The following is a 16,682-nucleotide window of genomic DNA, read 5'->3' on the forward strand; positions in this document are numbered from 1 at the left end:
ACAAGAATTATTATCATATCCAAGTTAAATTGTTTTTTGACTTCAATTGCTACAATATTTGAATTTTGTCAGACTGAAAATGATTAATAACTATTTTTTAAATCAAATTTAGGACTGTTCATATGAGAAGTCCTTCTTTTTTTAGTTATTCTTCAATTAAAATAAGAAAATTGTAGCAAACTTTTAATTTAATCATCCGAAACAGTATGTAGCAAGGGTACATATTGTATATTTTAGCTACAGAGCCTTAATAAATGATTACAAGCCACTTAACCTTTGAGCTTAATCAACCAACATGGCTGGTATGGTTAACTAAAAATCCCTAAATCTTAGCATCATCAATATTAATGATTTGATTGGTTGAATAAAATCTCGTGAAAAATTACACCAATCACCAGTCGGTGAAACAGAATGTTGTGTTTTAATGTAATCTTGAACTTATTGTTTTAATAATTTTTAAATTTACCGAAATTTAATTGCCAATGTGAAGGAAATAAAATACTGTTCCAAACAAAGTTACTGGTCAGGTGGCTTGTAATCATTTAATGTCCTTATAACTTTAAAATCTTTATATTTTACTGATGAAAAGTTTAATTAACCAAATTATTGTTTTTGATTGTACAAATTTATTTAAAATGGACGGGGTAANAATTACACCAATCACCAGTGGTGAAACAGAATGTTGTTTTAATGTAATCTTGAACTTATTGTTTTAATAATTTTTAAAATTACCGAAATTTAATTGCCAATGTGAAAGAAACAAAATACTGTTCCAAAGTTACTGGTCAGGTGGCTAGTAATCATTTATGTAGGCTATGTACTAAGTATTAAGAAATTAATGTCCTTATAACTTTAAAATCTTTATATTTTACTGATGAAAAGTTTAATTAACCAAATTATTGTTTTTGATTGTATAAATTTATTTAAAATGGAAGGGATAATGCTTTTTTGTTGTAGTTTACTTACCTTTACTTTTTTATATATAGATTGTAGTGCAAACACAGGAAGGAGGGAAAGAAGATAGGTTGTCTCCTTATGCTACCTATGTCGTTGAACCTCCAAAACATGAGGGTACGATATACAAGCAGAAACTGTGGAATCCTCCGACTGAGGAAGTAAGTTCTCGATGATGGTTAATAACATTTTACAGTACAGTAAAAACTGCTTCTTCTATTTTTCTAGAAAATTTTAGAATATAAATACAATTGATATTAACATTTTTGACATATCTAAAATATTGCAACAAAAATTTACCATAATTAATAAAAATAAAATAAATAAATTTACATGCAGTAAGTTGATATGATTATATGATATCTTGGTAATACAGTAAACACTTCCAACCTGTCATATGCACCAGGGAGCCCAGACACTAATTTCTTTTGAAAACAACTGAAGGAGACCATTGAATTTTACACACAATACTGAAAAAAATTAAGGGAACAGAAAAAATAATAAATTTAGTGATTTTTGACAGGTGGAAAATTTACGTATCGAGATTAAAAAAAGCTGTCAAGTTTCTAGTTTCAAGATCTTTTGACAACAAAACTTTTGAGCTACGGTTATGGAGCAATCAAAAGAAATACTAATCTAGAAAAATCTCCGTATAACTATTTGTTGCTGAGATATCAATGGTTGAATGAAAAATGATACTTTCTGTCTTTAATCATCGATATCTCAACAAATTATTGCACATTCTCTACAATGGTTCTCAAAAACTATTTTTCCTCAACTTTTTTTTTGGAAAATCTACCTTTAATGTACAAATGAATGATGAAAAGACTAATGTTGAGAGAAATTTTTACCTGTAAATTGACATGTTGATTTAATTTTGAAAAGAATTAAAGGAACATGTTTGTTACTTCTAAATATTATGTAATAGTCAAAATGAAAAAGATTTTTTCATGACTCCCACAATTTTACATTAGATAATGTTTAAAGGAGATGGGCCCCTAAGGCCGGTTTTTAACCAAATTTATTTTTGGCTAAAAAAATAGAAAAAATTTTTTTAGTACCTACTAGCAATACTGAATCGTTTCCACCCTAAACGGACCAACCGCCTCCCCCTCCTTTCCCCTTCCACCCCCTCAAATGAGATACACATTTACATTGAATAAAACTAAAAAGAAAAAATATTTGATTAGCCACTTTGAATTTCGTGATTCTGAATTCATAATTGTAATCAGTGATCCAAGAAAGTTTCTATAAACAAATATTTGAGGATTATTTTTGAATTTCGTAATTCTGCCTTCAGATTCGTAATCAGAGCCCAAAAAAGTGGGGACTACACAAAAATTCATGCATTTTAAAGACATTTTAATTTTTTGTCCGCCATATTAAATCCGCCATTTTGAATTTCGTGATTTAGAGTCCAGATTCGTAATCATAGTCCCAAAAAACCCCATTACAAAAAAATTCATGCATTTTGAAGACATTTCAATTTTTCTTGTTCGCCATATTGGGTCCGCCATTTTGAATTTCGTGATTCTGAGACCAGATTTGTGATCAGCGATCCAAAAAACTCTTCATATGTAAGATTCATAGGAATTGAATGTCTTTCACATCTCTAAGCTCTTTAAAAATATCTCTAATAAGTGATGGTTTCCCCGGCATTTAAGGGGGTGGAGGGGGAAAGGAGGGTGAGGGGTTTGTCCGTTTAGGATGAAACGATTCAGTATTGCTAGTAGGTACTAAAAAAAAAATTTTCAGATTTTTTCAGCCAAAAACCGGCCTTAAGGGCCCTCCACCTTTAAGAATTTTTTTTCTTTTTTTATTTTCACAAAAAGTTTCAAATTTCGGTTATCGACTTGAAACAAGGCAATCTTTTTTACAAAAATTCGTAATCTTAATATTACTGAGTATAGCTTTTTTGAAAACTGCAAATAAAAGTATCAATTTTTCTGTAGGGATGTTTTCTCTCCCCAATTGACAACCTACTTGTAACACTAAGGATATTAATAAACGTGTTCTAATTTTCCAAACTTTATTTTTGCATAACATACTCCTCATCACACAAACACATAAACACTAAAAGGAACGTTCAACTGAGAGCGCCTAATTTGAATAGCAAAAATGACTCCTACATTTTGATAATTTTTTAAGGTACAATATCAATTCTTTACTTGAGTAAGTTTGGTTAAATTGTAATATTTTAGTGTAAAATCTGCTGTTGCCCCATGTACTTATGGAATACCCTGCATTAATATGTATTCTATTATTACTTACCTCGTCATTGAGATTATTCAAGCAACAAAATTCTAAGAATTATTTGAAATGCACCTATCACTATTTTAACAAAATAAATGCAGACTCTTATAGTGGTCTTTTTACTGTACTTTCTGTTCCCAATATTTTAATTCACTCATTTTTTTTAGAAATATGTCTTCAAACACCCCAAAGTGCCCCGACCGAAGAGCCTGCGCATATACGAGTCCCACGTCGGCATCGCCACCTCCGAACTCAAAGTCGGCAGCTACGACAACTTCACTGACAACATCCTACCTCGAATCGTCAAGCAGGGCTACAACTGCATTCAGCTCATGGCCGTCATGGAGCACGCCTACTACGCCAGCTTCGGATACCAAGTTACCAGCTTCTACGCGGCATCGAGTCGTTACGGCACCCCCGAACAACTGAAACGTCTGGTCGACAGAGCTCACGAGCTCGGACTTATCGTCTTGCTGGATCTCGTCCACTCTCACGCCAGCAAGAACGTAATGGACGGCTTAAATCGTTTCGACGGGACGGATTCCTGTTATTTTCATACTGGTCCGAGGGGCGAGCATTCGCTTTGGGATTCGAGGCTTTTCAACTACTCCGAGTTTGAGGTTCTGCGGTTTCTGCTGTCTAACATACGCTGGTACATGGAGGAGTACCAGTTTGACGGTTTCCGGTTCGACGGGGTCACTTCTATGCTGTACCACTCGAGGGGTATCGCGCAGGGCTTCGGGGGCCACTACGACGATTATTTCAGCCTTGGCGTGGATACCGAGGGGGTGGTTTACTTGATGCTCGCCAACTATGTGATCCACGAGTTGTACAAGGATGCGATTACCATAGCGGAGGACGTTTCGGGGATGCCGGGGACTTGCCGGCCCGTTACGGAGGGATGCCTAGGCTTTGATTACAGGTAAAGCTTTTTTAATAGAGAATTGTAAAAATTTCGATAGTTGCTAGCCGAAAATGAGTCCCAGTAACTTTTTTAATTTTAATTTTAGAAAAAAGTTTTGTATGAAATTGTTGATTGATGTGAAATTTCCACTTTAAAAAGAGTCCTCGCCGAAAATTTACTTTTTTCGGTGGGATAGAGATACCCGAAGTAGGTATATCCGATATTTAAATAGAGGTCAGTTGAGACGTCAACATAAATTTTGCCATTTGATACGTTTTCCCGGCCAATCCGGCCACGGTGAGTCGTTATTTTGCCGTTAGGCACCGCTTCCGATCTTTTAGAGACGATAAAACTTGATTTGAACATTTTTAATTTTCTGTTTACATTCTCGGAGATCCAGGGTAGGTAGTTTAGATCGCCATAGCTCATTTTGTAATCTCACGACTGCGAAACTGAAGATCCGGGGTTCGAATCTCGGGGGGTCGCATTTTTTCTTTTTTTTAAATACAGGGTGTGGCATCTAGTGTAGAAAAAATAAAATGCAGATTCCTAGGAATATATGCAGTAAAAAAGCCTTATATTAGAAATTCATATATCCACGTTTTGTCAAGAAAATTGAACTTCAATTTTGTAGCGAAGAAATAAATCTTAGTATGGTCCTGGTCAAAAAATGTCATGCCATTCGATGCCTTTGTGCAAATCAGTGTTGCCAAATTAAAATGTATGAAATACACACAAAAGAGATAAAATGTTTTAATGCAACAATAAATAATTTTGACCAGTTTAATACAATCCTCTCGTTTTAATTAAAAGGAAAAATAAACATAAAATTCAATTAGTTATTTCACTGTAAATGATAACGTGCAAACCCAGACAAGAGGTTTGTAGAAACAAAGGACATGGTGTTAGAGAAAAGACTACTATTATTTTAGCAAGTGATAGGTTGGATCACGACAAACAAAAAAGATGCAAACTTACCGCTTTCGTTTGATAGTAGTAAACGTATTATTGTTGTCCTCGTTATCCATTGTCGATCTAGTTAAAACAATAACTTTTAAAACTTTAAAATAATTAATAAAAATAAATAAAAAATTAAAATTTAAACGCTCTATCACGGAAATGAAGCATATTTCGACATACGTGTATGAACCTAAAATATTTGGCACTTATTTACAAACACCCTGTATATGCAAACAATACATCTAACTGTTTCAAGCATTGTCATTTCTCATTGTATGTGGATGACTTTAAGAGGGCACAGACATTTCTTTGAAAAATTGCAGTGTTTACCAATTGCACTATGTCGTATGTGTTTTTATATAAATAATATTTAGACATCATTTTTTATTTTTATTTTGGATAATTGTTTAGTTGTTTACTGGGTACAGCTGGTATAATTTAATGCTAGTTGGGGCATGTAGCCCATAGAATAATCGTTCCCTGCAATATCAACTGTTAACAATATTGTCTTGCGAGGTTAGGTATCAAAGAACGTTATCTTTACTTGATACCAACAATACATTTTTATAGATTTTATTACACAGTTTGTCTAAAAATGAATTAATGCACAAATTCCCCATTTTTAACGCAGTTTTTGTATAAAAATACGTAGTTTGAAACTCGATTTACTTTTTGGTGTAAAGAAATTTGTAATTTACGACGTCGCTTGTTTGAAAGCGACAAATTTCTTTACAACAAAAAGTAATTTGAGTTTCAAACTAAGTCCATTTTATAGAAAATCTGAGTTAGAATGGAGCAGACTGTTATTTGTGCATTGATTCATATTTAGACAAACTGTGTAATAAAATCTATAAAAATGTATTGCTGGTTGCCTATTTGCTATAGAGCCCTCTTAATACCTTCATACTCTGCTATAATAAATGTTCAAAAATATCCCAGTTTGTTAAAATTATTATAGCTGAATTATTTATGATTCGATTACAGTAACAACTTGTTATATCACATGTAAAAATTTACATTTTTATTTAGGTTAGCCATGGCCATTCCTGATACTTGGATAAAACTGCTCAAGCACGTCGCCGATGACCACTGGAACATGGGTGACATAGTTCACACCCTGACCAACAGACGTTGGATGGAACCTAACGTCGCTTATGCTGAATCGCACGACCAGGCTTTAGTAGGCGATAAAACCATCGCTTTTTGGTATGTAACCTTTAAATTTATACTGCCTACCTATATACGGAGTTCAGTCCCGGGATCTGAGGATTGATCCTCAAAATCCCGAAAATTCCGAAATAATCCCTAAATAAAAATGTTAAATAAATTAAATAAAAATAATTATGAGTGACCTTTAGAAATTAAAATATCGATTTGAAATTTTCAGAATCGAGTTTTTTTTTCAACCTAGAAAATGATTAAAAATTAAAAAAAAAATTGAATTTTTCACGATTTCGGAAATTTTTAATAATCTTGAGTTGAGCGACATCTAAACAAATATTTTTTGAGCTGATTTTTTGAGCAGGCTCTTAAAACATGATAAACTAACATATTTTCACAAGAGACACGAAAAAAAATATTCGTTTTTTTTTGGGTCACCCTAATATATACCCTTCAGTGAAAATAAACCGAGTGTCCCAGTTTTGTCCTGAAAAAATGCCCAATAAGGTAAAAATCAGTAAAAATATCATAAAAATTATTTATTTGGCATTTTCAGTTACTTTTTTTTAATTGAGTATTCCTGCCACGTAGAAAATATAAATTTGCATTTTAATAACCTTTCCTTTAAATATGATGTTTAAGAACAATGCAGAGACCAGTTGCCAATTGTGCATTTGTTGCGACTGAAAGGCGCTGTTATTTGATGTTACATTAGCTTGTTCATTAGCAGAGTATGAAAATTTCAAAAAAAAGGTTACAAAAATAATTAAGTTTTCATGACGGAATTTGAAAAAATAAACTATTGATACGTGTTTCTAAAGGTCAAGCCTCTGCATAAATTTGACCCCCACTCAAAGTTAAACTAGTCCAGGCGGTATCTGTTTCGGGTTGGGTAAAACGCATATAATCGGAGATTTTTGCTTTAACGGCTTCTAAATAACAAATGATAATTTTTCTATGCAAATGAAAAAAAAAACGTGGGCTTAAGTGTCTTTCCGAGTACTTTCAAGCCATATTTTAAAATAAAAAAAAAATTGAAAAAATATTAAATTATTGCAATTGTTTATAAGCGTGAAAATTGCGAAAATGTTTAAACAATCACCACGGCTCACCTAATCGTCCGATTTGAATTTTTCATAAAGCATTTTAAAGCTTGAGAGCTCTTCTTTTTGTGTTGAAATTTGATTTTGAAAATTTTATAATTAAAAAAATAAATTAAACAATTATTATGTAAAAACTATAGAACCAAATTGAATGAAATTTGGTGTGATGATTTTATACACTAAGAAGTTTAATTGGTAAAAGTATGAAGATCCTAGGTATTATTCAAGTGTAGAAAAAAATTGACAAATATCTAGCTTTTTTGGAATTTTTTAAATGATTTTTCCGATTTTTGCAATGACAATTATTTTTTTGAATTGCAACTATCTTGTTCAAAATTTAATTACAAAACTTTTTTCCTCTTCCATTTTTGTCTAAAACGAATAGTTGCTAAGTTGTCGATGAGAAATCCAAGAAAAAAATGAATTTTTGTGTAATTTTTTATACTTTTTTGCAATAACAATTAAGCCCATGTTTTTTTTTATTGGCATAGAAAAATTATCATTTCTGATGTTATTTGGAAGCCGTTAAAGCAAAAATCTCTGTGTTTTACTCAAATATATCCTTTTTTAAAACAGAAACCGCCTGGACTACACCCTGTTTAAACTGTTTTAATTGTTAATAGTACTCCAGAAATGGAGATAATTTAGTTATTTAATGTTGTAATTTTGTTTCTCCTTTTGCCTTAATAAGAATATTTTCAATAACTGAAAATATTGAAAATATTATTAGCAGCAGGTAGGTTACTCATTGATCTTTTTTTAACAGCTAGATGAAAGCTTTTCTCGAGGATTCAAAAGTTTAATGTAAAACAAAAAGTAAAAGGAAAAGTTTATCTAATTAACTTATAAATTATGTTAAAAAAAAAATTTGTTACAGCCTATCTTGAGCACTTGAGAGGGCTCTATAGTGAATAGGCAAGCAGTAATACACTTTTATAGATTTTATTACACAATTTGTCTAAATATGAATTAATGCACAAATAACAGACTTTCCCCCATTCTAACGCAGATTTTCTATAAAATGGAGTTAGTTTGATACTCAAATTACTTTTTATTGTAAAGAAATTTAAGGTTCGAATTAACTCCATTTTTTAGCAAATCTGTCTTGGAATGGGGGAAAGTCTGTTATTTGTGCATAAATTCATATTTAGACAAATTGTGTCATAAAAATCTATCAACATGTATTGATGGTTGCCTATTTGCTATAGAGCCCCCTTAAAGATATTTTAATTAAACTTTTTATAGCAAAGTTTCTAGGGGATCTGCGATTTATTCTCCTAATTCTGTAAACACGATTTCAGGTTGATGGACAAAGAAATGTACACGCACATGAGCACCCTCTCGGACCCCTCGCCCATCATCGACCGGGGCATCGCCCTGCACAAGATAATACGCTTCCTAACGCACACCCTGGGCGGCGAGGCTTACCTGAACTTCATGGGCAACGAGTTCGGCCACCCCGAATGGTTAGATTTCCCCAGGGCCGGCAACAACAGCTCCTACCACTATGCCAGGCGGCAATGGAACTTAGTCGACGACGAAATCCTTAAATACAAGTACCTGAACGCGTGGGACGCCGCGATGAACCACACGGAGAGCAAGTACGGGTGGCTGGGCGCCCACCCCGGGTACGTCAGCATGAAGCATGAAGACGACAAGATAATAGCATTGGAGAGGGCGGGGGTGTTGTTCGTGTTCAATTTTCATCCGGTGAAGAGTTTCGCCGATTATAGAGTTGGGATCGAGGAGCCAGGGGAGTATCGCATCGTTTTGTGCTCGGATGATAAAGAGTTCGGCGGTTTCGGAAGGATAGATACTTCCGTCAGGTTCTTCACAGTTCCCGAAGGGTATTCAGGTCGGAGGAACTATGTACAGGTAAGAAATATGTACGGGATCGGTGAAAATTAGAATGACTTCCGTTAACTTATTGGCACTTGAACTAAATGCATTGCAAGTGTTTTCGATAATGAAATCAAACCATTCTATGGACAAAACAGAAATGTTTATTGGCTTGATTGAATAATTATTAGTGCTATAAAATGAATGAATGAAACTTTTTGGTGTCCCACTGCTGCCAACAGAATTATGTAAATGACCGGCATTGGTGCAGAAACCTTGTCATTTTCTTCCCGCCTGTTTCTCAACTTTAACAATCCTTCAATTTTTTCAGCGATTGCACCTTTTTCTAACTGAGACCCCACCCCCTAAAATTATATAAATGACTGCGATTGGTGGAGAAACCCTCTTGTCTTCTTATCTATTCCTCAACTTCTTGACAATCCCATCTTTTTCAAATTTTTTGGTATCCCGCTGCTGCCACCGAAAATTACGTACATAAATGAGAAATTTGTCGCCTTATTCTTCTTAGCTGGCCGAGCTACTTAAGAGAGCTCTATAGCAAATATGCAACCAGCAATACATTTTTATAGATTTTATTATACAGTTTGTTTAAATATGAATTAATGCACAAATAACAGACTTTCCTCTATTCTAAAGCAGATTTTCTATAAAATGAAGTTGGTTTGAAGCTCAAATTACTTTTTGTTGTAAAGAAATTTGTCGCTTTCGATCAAGCGGCGTCGTAAATTACAAATTTCTTTACACCAAAAAGTTATTTGAGTTTCAAGCTAAGTCAATTTTATAGAAAATCTGCGTTAGAATGGAGGAAAGTGTTATTTGTGCATTGATACATATCTAGAGAAACCGTGTAATAAAATCTATAAAAATGTATTGCTGGTTGCCTATTTGCTATAGAGCCCCCTTAAAGAGATCATCCGATGTACATATTTCGTTTTTAAATTCATTATTTGATAGTTATACTGTTGCCACCAGGTCAAATAAATAGTGAAAAATTATCTTTTTTCTACTTGAACTCGGAAGTAACGAGTTTGGGCATTTAGAATTCTTTATAAATATACTGTCTACTGTGCATCAGCCAGCAAATACTTGCAATGTGCATAAAATCCTGTAAAATTGAAAATTTCTGTGGAGGTATTTTTGGCCTCTGGAATAAAGATCTGATTATAAAAGCCCCGGCAGATGGTTTGCTTGTTTTTGGCCAATTTTACTCCTTTTTTATAACATTTCAGACGTGTGTAGATGGAGTAAAAACCCAATGCGGATCGCAATACGTGTTTTTAGCCATACTGTCGTTAGGTATCATACTACCTTGAAAAGTAATAAGTCACTAGGCATACGTACTACAAACTGAATAATTAATTGAACATAATATTAAAAATACTAAACATAACATTCAAAAACAATTATACATTTGTTTTTATTAAGAAATAAGTAACGCTTGCTAATATTTAAAATGTAAAAAAATATATTCATTCATGTGTCTAAGTAAAAAGGTATGTTTTTGTCGTTCACTATTAAAAACACAGTAAAAGCTAGGTTAGTGACCGAATAAGGTAGGTCAGGATTTATTCTCGAAACCTTTGTAGGTCGTCGGTTTGGAGCAGTCCGAAAAGGGGTTTAAATGATTTGAAAATATTTTTTGCGGCATAAATATGCATTTTAAAATTTTTTTAATTGCATATTTGTATTCCACTCATTTTTTCCCTATCTCCCCTTAAAATTAATGAGATTATGACTGAATCACCCTGTATATCCTATTCTGCCGCCCACATCTACTTCGTCTCCCATTTTCAAGGGAGATGAAGCCCCCGAACATATCGTCACGTCATCTGTACCTCAAGTGTGTATAGTAGATTCGGATATTACACGTATTACGAACTTACAGGCATCTGTAAAATTAATTTTGGCATTTTATTTTAATAAACAAATAAAAGAGAGCAAAGCTAAAGACATAGAAGATGCACAAAGAGGGCTTTATAGCAAATAGGCAACCAGCAATACATTTTTATTGACTTTATTACAGTTTGTCTAAATATGAATTAATGCACAAATAACAGACTTTCCCCCATTTTAACACGGATTTTCTATAAAATGGACTTGGTTTTAAACTCTACTTACTTTTTGGTGTAAAGAAATTTGTAATTTACGATACTGCTTGTTCAAAAGCGGCAAATTACACATTTCTTTAAAACAAAAAGTAATTTGAGTATCAAACTAACTCCATTTTATAGAAAATCTGCTTTAGAATGGGGGAAAGTCTGTTATTTGTGCATTAATTCTAGCGAAGCTTGAGAAATTTTCCCTGGAAAGTTTCTGAAAAAAATTCCGTCAGAAATTTTCCGGGAATATTTCTAACAATTTGTAAACTTGGAGCCAATTTTACTTCTGACTTCTATGAACATACACAAAAAATCGTTGGTTAATTTCGGATTTTCGGTTAATTCGGAATACCAGAAGACCATATTATCCAAATAAGTTAGAAAACACTTACACTTACTTATTTTAATCTTTGTTAAGTCTACAATCTACATAATAGAGAGCAATACAAGACTCATAAATTGCCTCCTTTTCAAATTTAATATGAATTTTGATAGTTGAACCAAAGTACAATTACATTTTAAAACTAGTAAAATTATTTAATGTATTTACTATTTGTTTTTCAAAAAATTAAGATAAATATTGTATACTGTATAGTATTTACACACTGTAACCCTCAGCATGTAATTTTTTCTAACGGATGATTAATACATAATTTATATTTTTCCAATATTTATACCAATATAAATAAAAATGTATATAAGTATTTGGTCTTTTTGGAAAGCTGATGGTATGTAGAACACAATACCAAATCCAAAAAAAAATTTTTGAAATTTTCGGAAAGTTTCCGGAATTTTCAACGGAAACTTTCCAGGAATTTTCAGTTAGGGAAATTTCCCATCTCTATAAAAAAATATATTCATTCATGTGTCTAAGTAAAAAGGTATGTTTTTGTCGTTCACTATTAAAAACACAGTAAAAACTAGGTTAGTGACCGAATAAGGTAGGTCAGGATTTATTCTCGAAACCTTTGTAGGTCGTCGGTTTGGAGCAGTCCGAAAAGGGGTGTAAATAATGATTTGAAAATATTGTTTTGCGCATAAATATGCATTTAAAATTTTTTTTAATTGCATGTTTGTATTCCACTCATTTTTTTCCCCATCTCCCCTTAAAATTAATGAGATTATGACTGAATCACCCTGTATATCCTATTCTGCCGCCTACATCTACTTCGTCGCCCATTTTCAAAGGAGATGAAGCCCCCGAACATATCGTCACGTCATCTGTACCCCAAGTGTGTATAGTAGATTCGGATATTACACGTATTACAGGCATCTGTAAAATTAATTTTGGCATTTTATTTTAATAAACAAATAAAAGAGAGCAAAGCTAAAGACATAGAAGATGCACAAAGAGGGCTTTATAGCAAATAGGCAACCAGCAATACATTTTTATTGATTTTACTACAGTTTGTCTAAATATGAATTAATGCACAAATAACAGACTTTCCCCCATTTTAACACGGATTTTCTATAAAATGGACTTGGTTTTAAACTCTACTTACTTTTTGGTGTAAAGAAATTTGTAATTTACGATACTGCTTGTTCAAAAGCGGCAAATTACACATTTCTTTAAAACAAAAAGTAATTTGAGTATCAAACTAANGTATTTTGCAGTTTCTTCAAAGGTATATTTGCTGCGACTAAAGCTTTGCATAAGTCTTGATGAAACACCTCCTTTTCACTCTTTGGTTTGACATTTTGAAATGCGGTTTGCACACACTGCTGAACAGGCACAGATTTATTTTTCTGCAACTTAGCTTTATGCATAGCTGTTTTCAAGTGTTGATCAATTTGGAACTTCTTTTCACAAACAATGATTTTGGCACAAACTTTGCAAAACACTTTATCCCCACTAAACTCCAACTCAGGAAAATTTTTAATCCACGAAGCGGCTTTCGGCATTTTAGGCGTTTGAAATAAAATATTTTCGAAATCACTCTTTTCACACTGGAATCTATCGACAAACTAAACTATACAATATAAATACAAAAGAATAGACCACATCTGCTCTCCATTAGGCAAGTTGATTACTTGGAAATTCCTAAACATCCAATAAATGCCGGCAATAAACCATATAATAATAAAACGGGTGAGCCGACAAAACCTACCCACCTTTTAAATTATTTAAATTATCTTAATCTTTTGATAAAACGAAAAACATAAAAATATGCACACAAATTTTATTTTTGACGAAATATGCAATTTTTTATGAAATTTGTTAAAATATGCAAAATATGCAAATACATGCACTTTGCATATATTCAGCCCTTTAATTATGATTAATTTGTTAATAGTTTTTATATAATGCTCCGACTATGTTTATAGTACCGTTATGCCATTTTCTGTATATTCAACAAGCGTGTAAAGTTCAGGAAATGTAATGATACACATAAGACATAAGAATATGCATTTTTTCCTTATTCTGAATGAACTGTTGGCTCATTTCATATCACCCGACATGAAGTACAGCGCTTTGACTAAAATTTTATTTTAAATAATATAATCTATGAAAAAATACCTACAAAGTAATCTAGTACAAAATCATTGTACTGTAAACATCATCTGTTTACTCACCTGATTTTTACAGCATTTGACACACTTGAAATCTTGTGGCTAATATTCGAGCACTGGTACCAGAATTCTCTTCTAATGCATTTAAAATTTCTGGTTCTAAGTTTGTCACTGCCTAAGTCAGTTCCCATCCAACATTATTAGCATATTGGCGTTCAAAGCTCCTATAATCTCTGAAATGTTGAACTGACCTTATAAATATTTTCTTATCCGGTACTCGTTTGTCTGGATAATCCATCTAATATCACCTTGCAACAGCATCATTTTCTCCTGACAAAAAGTAAGCTGTAGTCATATCAACTCTTTCTTGATTCATATACATGCTTTTTCATAATACCACACAAGAGCTTGAGAATGGAAACACAAAAATACACTGTACCATCACTAAACATTGAAATAAATAACTTTATTATAAGGTTATACATTTACACTATATAAACAACTTAAACTGAACTGAAAACTAAAATTAAATTACTGAATTAACGTGGCAGTTTGTTTTTCCCGTTTATCATCCTGTCATATCATACCAAGTGTGAAGTCAACAGGCAGTAGCGGCTTTTCAGAGGCGGCAATGTGACATTTTACTGAACATCAGAGCCTACTCTTACTTGCTCCTCGTAAGTGTTGGGAACCGGATCGGGTCCTGCTCAAATTTAAACTGTTCACGGTTTAATTTTGTTGCCGTTTTGTTTATTTTCGTATAATTTAATATGTCTAGCACCGATAGGGTGCTGAAGTGGCTGTATAAGAAAAAAGAGTAGAAACATACCGTAATTTCCTTTAAAATTTTATAACTTTTTAATATCACCCGTTTTAACTTTCCTAAATGTGTCCCCGTCTACATAATGGCAGTAGTATAGTTCAGCTTTAAAACATAATGTTTCTTTTTAAATAAAAACTGTTAAATTTATATAAAAAATATCAACATAAAACATTTAATTCGTTTTGTTCATAATTAACCCGATGATTAATATTGACGAAATTAATTACATTAGGAACTAAAGAACTAAATTGTAAATAGGAAATTTTAAGAACTGTTTTATGTTTATTGTTAAACGAATACATTCCCATGTGAAATTTCAACTACAGCGTCTTCATTTCAATCTTAACAACAAAGTAAAAAAAACAGTTCTGCAATAAAAGTATACAATTCAAGAAGCCACTATTCTCCTGCTAGCTATTTTCTTGTTCCGTGCTGCACCGCATGTAGATTCCGGATATGAATCGCCAAACTATCCTTCCTCTTGGCCTTGTAATGGCACTGGTGACACTTGTACAATTTATCAGACAGCTGTTTTTTAGTAAAATGTGTCAAAACGTGGCGGTCGATGGTGGACTTTTTCTTCACCTGATAAGAACAGAACTCGCACTTGTACAATTTTCCCACTTTCATGTGTTTATGGCACATCTTGTGCTCGTTCAGACGTGCCACCTCTTTCGTTTCGAACTCGCATTGGCTACACTTCAGCAAGACGTTGTGAAGGTCGTGCGTTTTGACGTGCTGGTTAAGTTTCACTTTCGTGAAAGCAATGTATGGACATTCCTTACAGGTGTACGAAATTATGTTGTTGTTATGCTCCGTCTGCACATGTAATTTGAAGGATAGCGCCGAGTTGGTTTCATAACCGCACTTTTCGCAAACGTAAGCTAGTCTGTGCACCTCTTTGAAATGTCTTATTAGAGAGTATTTTCTCTTCGTGCGGTACGCGCAGTTGTCGCATTTGAACAGGGCGTTGTTTTTCGCGCATTCTTCTAAGGTCATGTGCGTCGTGATGTGTAGGTTGTATCTGTACTTCTTCTGTGTGGTAAATGGGCACAGGTCGCATTTGAGGGCAGGTTTTGCCTTTTCACTGCAATCAGAGATATATTGCACAATATAAGTTGCAAAATAAAATATAGGGTATTTATTATAAACGACTTTTTTTTTAATCCATTTCATGAGAAACAAAAAATTGACATAGGTAGCTAGATTATTACAAACTGATATTAGTTTTATTTTTTTAAATGCTTTACTGATCAACTTCTGATAATAATGATAATTGGTTTATTTTAACCCACGCATTTTAAATTTCAACGTAATACATTCTTTATATGAAGTTTGTTTTTCTAAAAATAAATGTTTGAAACCCTTAACCATACAATCATTACAAAAAATTTTTTTCCCTAAAGTTGAAAATAAAAAGGTTAGCAGGGTGATCATTTTCGTTGGGAAACCGTATATACACCGTGTCCACCCAGTGCGCGTAAGTCCAATATCTAGGTTAATAAAAAATATAACTTATTTTTTTTTTCAAAATGAAAATATATTTGCATATACAGGGTGTTCAGTTTTTCCTGGGCAGGTACCAACTTATTTTTTTTAAATGGAAACCTATATTTTTTTAACGGGACTTAGTGTTATGATCCCTATTAAAATATTGATAGTTTTCGAGATAATCGACTTTTAATTTTTTTTTTTCTTATGTTTCGTCACTTCTAGTAGTTGATATAATTATGATTGTATGATGGCTAGAAATAATTTTTTTTTCAGGAACTGTAGAGTGAAGATGGCTCTTTCAAAAAACGTACCAAAACTTGACCTGCGATATACAGGGGGCAAAAAAAATCGTGTCAAACCTAATAATTTAAAATTTGAAAAATCTCGACTTTCAAATAGAACACCCTGTGTTTTATGATTTCATTAGATGCCTTTCTGTAGACCCTACAATTTTTTAATAGCTTTCCCTACACCTAAGTTGCGTAGTTTTTGCAAAAAAACCCATTTTTATGTAAAATACCGGCATTGGGCCCGTTCCTTTGTCGGGAAAAACTGTCAAA

At 32.9% G+C, this 16,682-nt stretch overlaps 2 protein-coding genes across 2 annotated transcripts; one reads left to right on the forward strand and one right to left on the reverse strand.

Annotated features, from left to right (window-relative positions):
* The first annotated feature begins 986 nt into the window (after positions 1 to 986).
* Positions 987 to 10,820, forward strand: LOC111692620 (1,4-alpha-glucan-branching enzyme-like). The gene is made up of 5 exons (XM_023456681.1): positions 987 to 1,115; positions 3,375 to 4,129; positions 6,101 to 6,277; positions 8,637 to 9,210; positions 10,782 to 10,820. Exons 2-5 carry the CDS (start codon positions 3,540 to 3,542, stop codon positions 10,818 to 10,820), a joined length of 1,380 nt encoding a protein of 459 aa, XP_023312449.1. The 5' UTR covers positions 987 to 1,115; positions 3,375 to 3,539.
* A 4,222-nt stretch (positions 10,821 to 15,042) lies between these two features.
* Positions 15,043 to 15,715, reverse strand: LOC108916423 (zinc finger protein 335-like; the record flags this gene model as incomplete). The annotated part of the gene is made up of 1 exon (XM_018722673.1): positions 15,043 to 15,715. A coding segment is annotated over one exon (673 nt), but the record flags the coding sequence as incomplete, so codon positions are not given.
* Positions 15,716 to 16,682: the final 967 nt, after the last annotated feature.

Source organism: Anoplophora glabripennis, unplaced genomic scaffold (genome assembly GCF_000390285.2).
Source record: "Anoplophora glabripennis isolate ALB-LARVAE unplaced genomic scaffold, Agla_2.0 scaffold2265, whole genome shotgun sequence".
In the NCBI taxonomy this organism is placed as follows: Eukaryota; Metazoa; Arthropoda; class Insecta; order Coleoptera; family Cerambycidae; genus Anoplophora; species Anoplophora glabripennis.

What these genes read in the sequence shown, in the direction of transcription:
- LOC111692620 (XM_023456681.1), top strand. Translation starts at nt 3,540, where the DNA reads ATGGCCGTCATGGAGCACGCCTACTACGCCAGCTTCGGATACCAAGTT. An exon ending in GATAAAACCATCGCTTTTTG is followed by an intron (nt 6,278 to 8,636) that starts GTATGTAACCTT and finishes ACACGATTTCAG; the next exon opens with GTTGATGGACAAAGAAATGT. An exon ending in GTCGGAGGAACTATGTACAG is followed by an intron (nt 9,211 to 10,781) that starts GTAAGAAATATG and finishes AAACCTTTGTAG; the next exon opens with GTCGTCGGTTTGGAGCAGTC.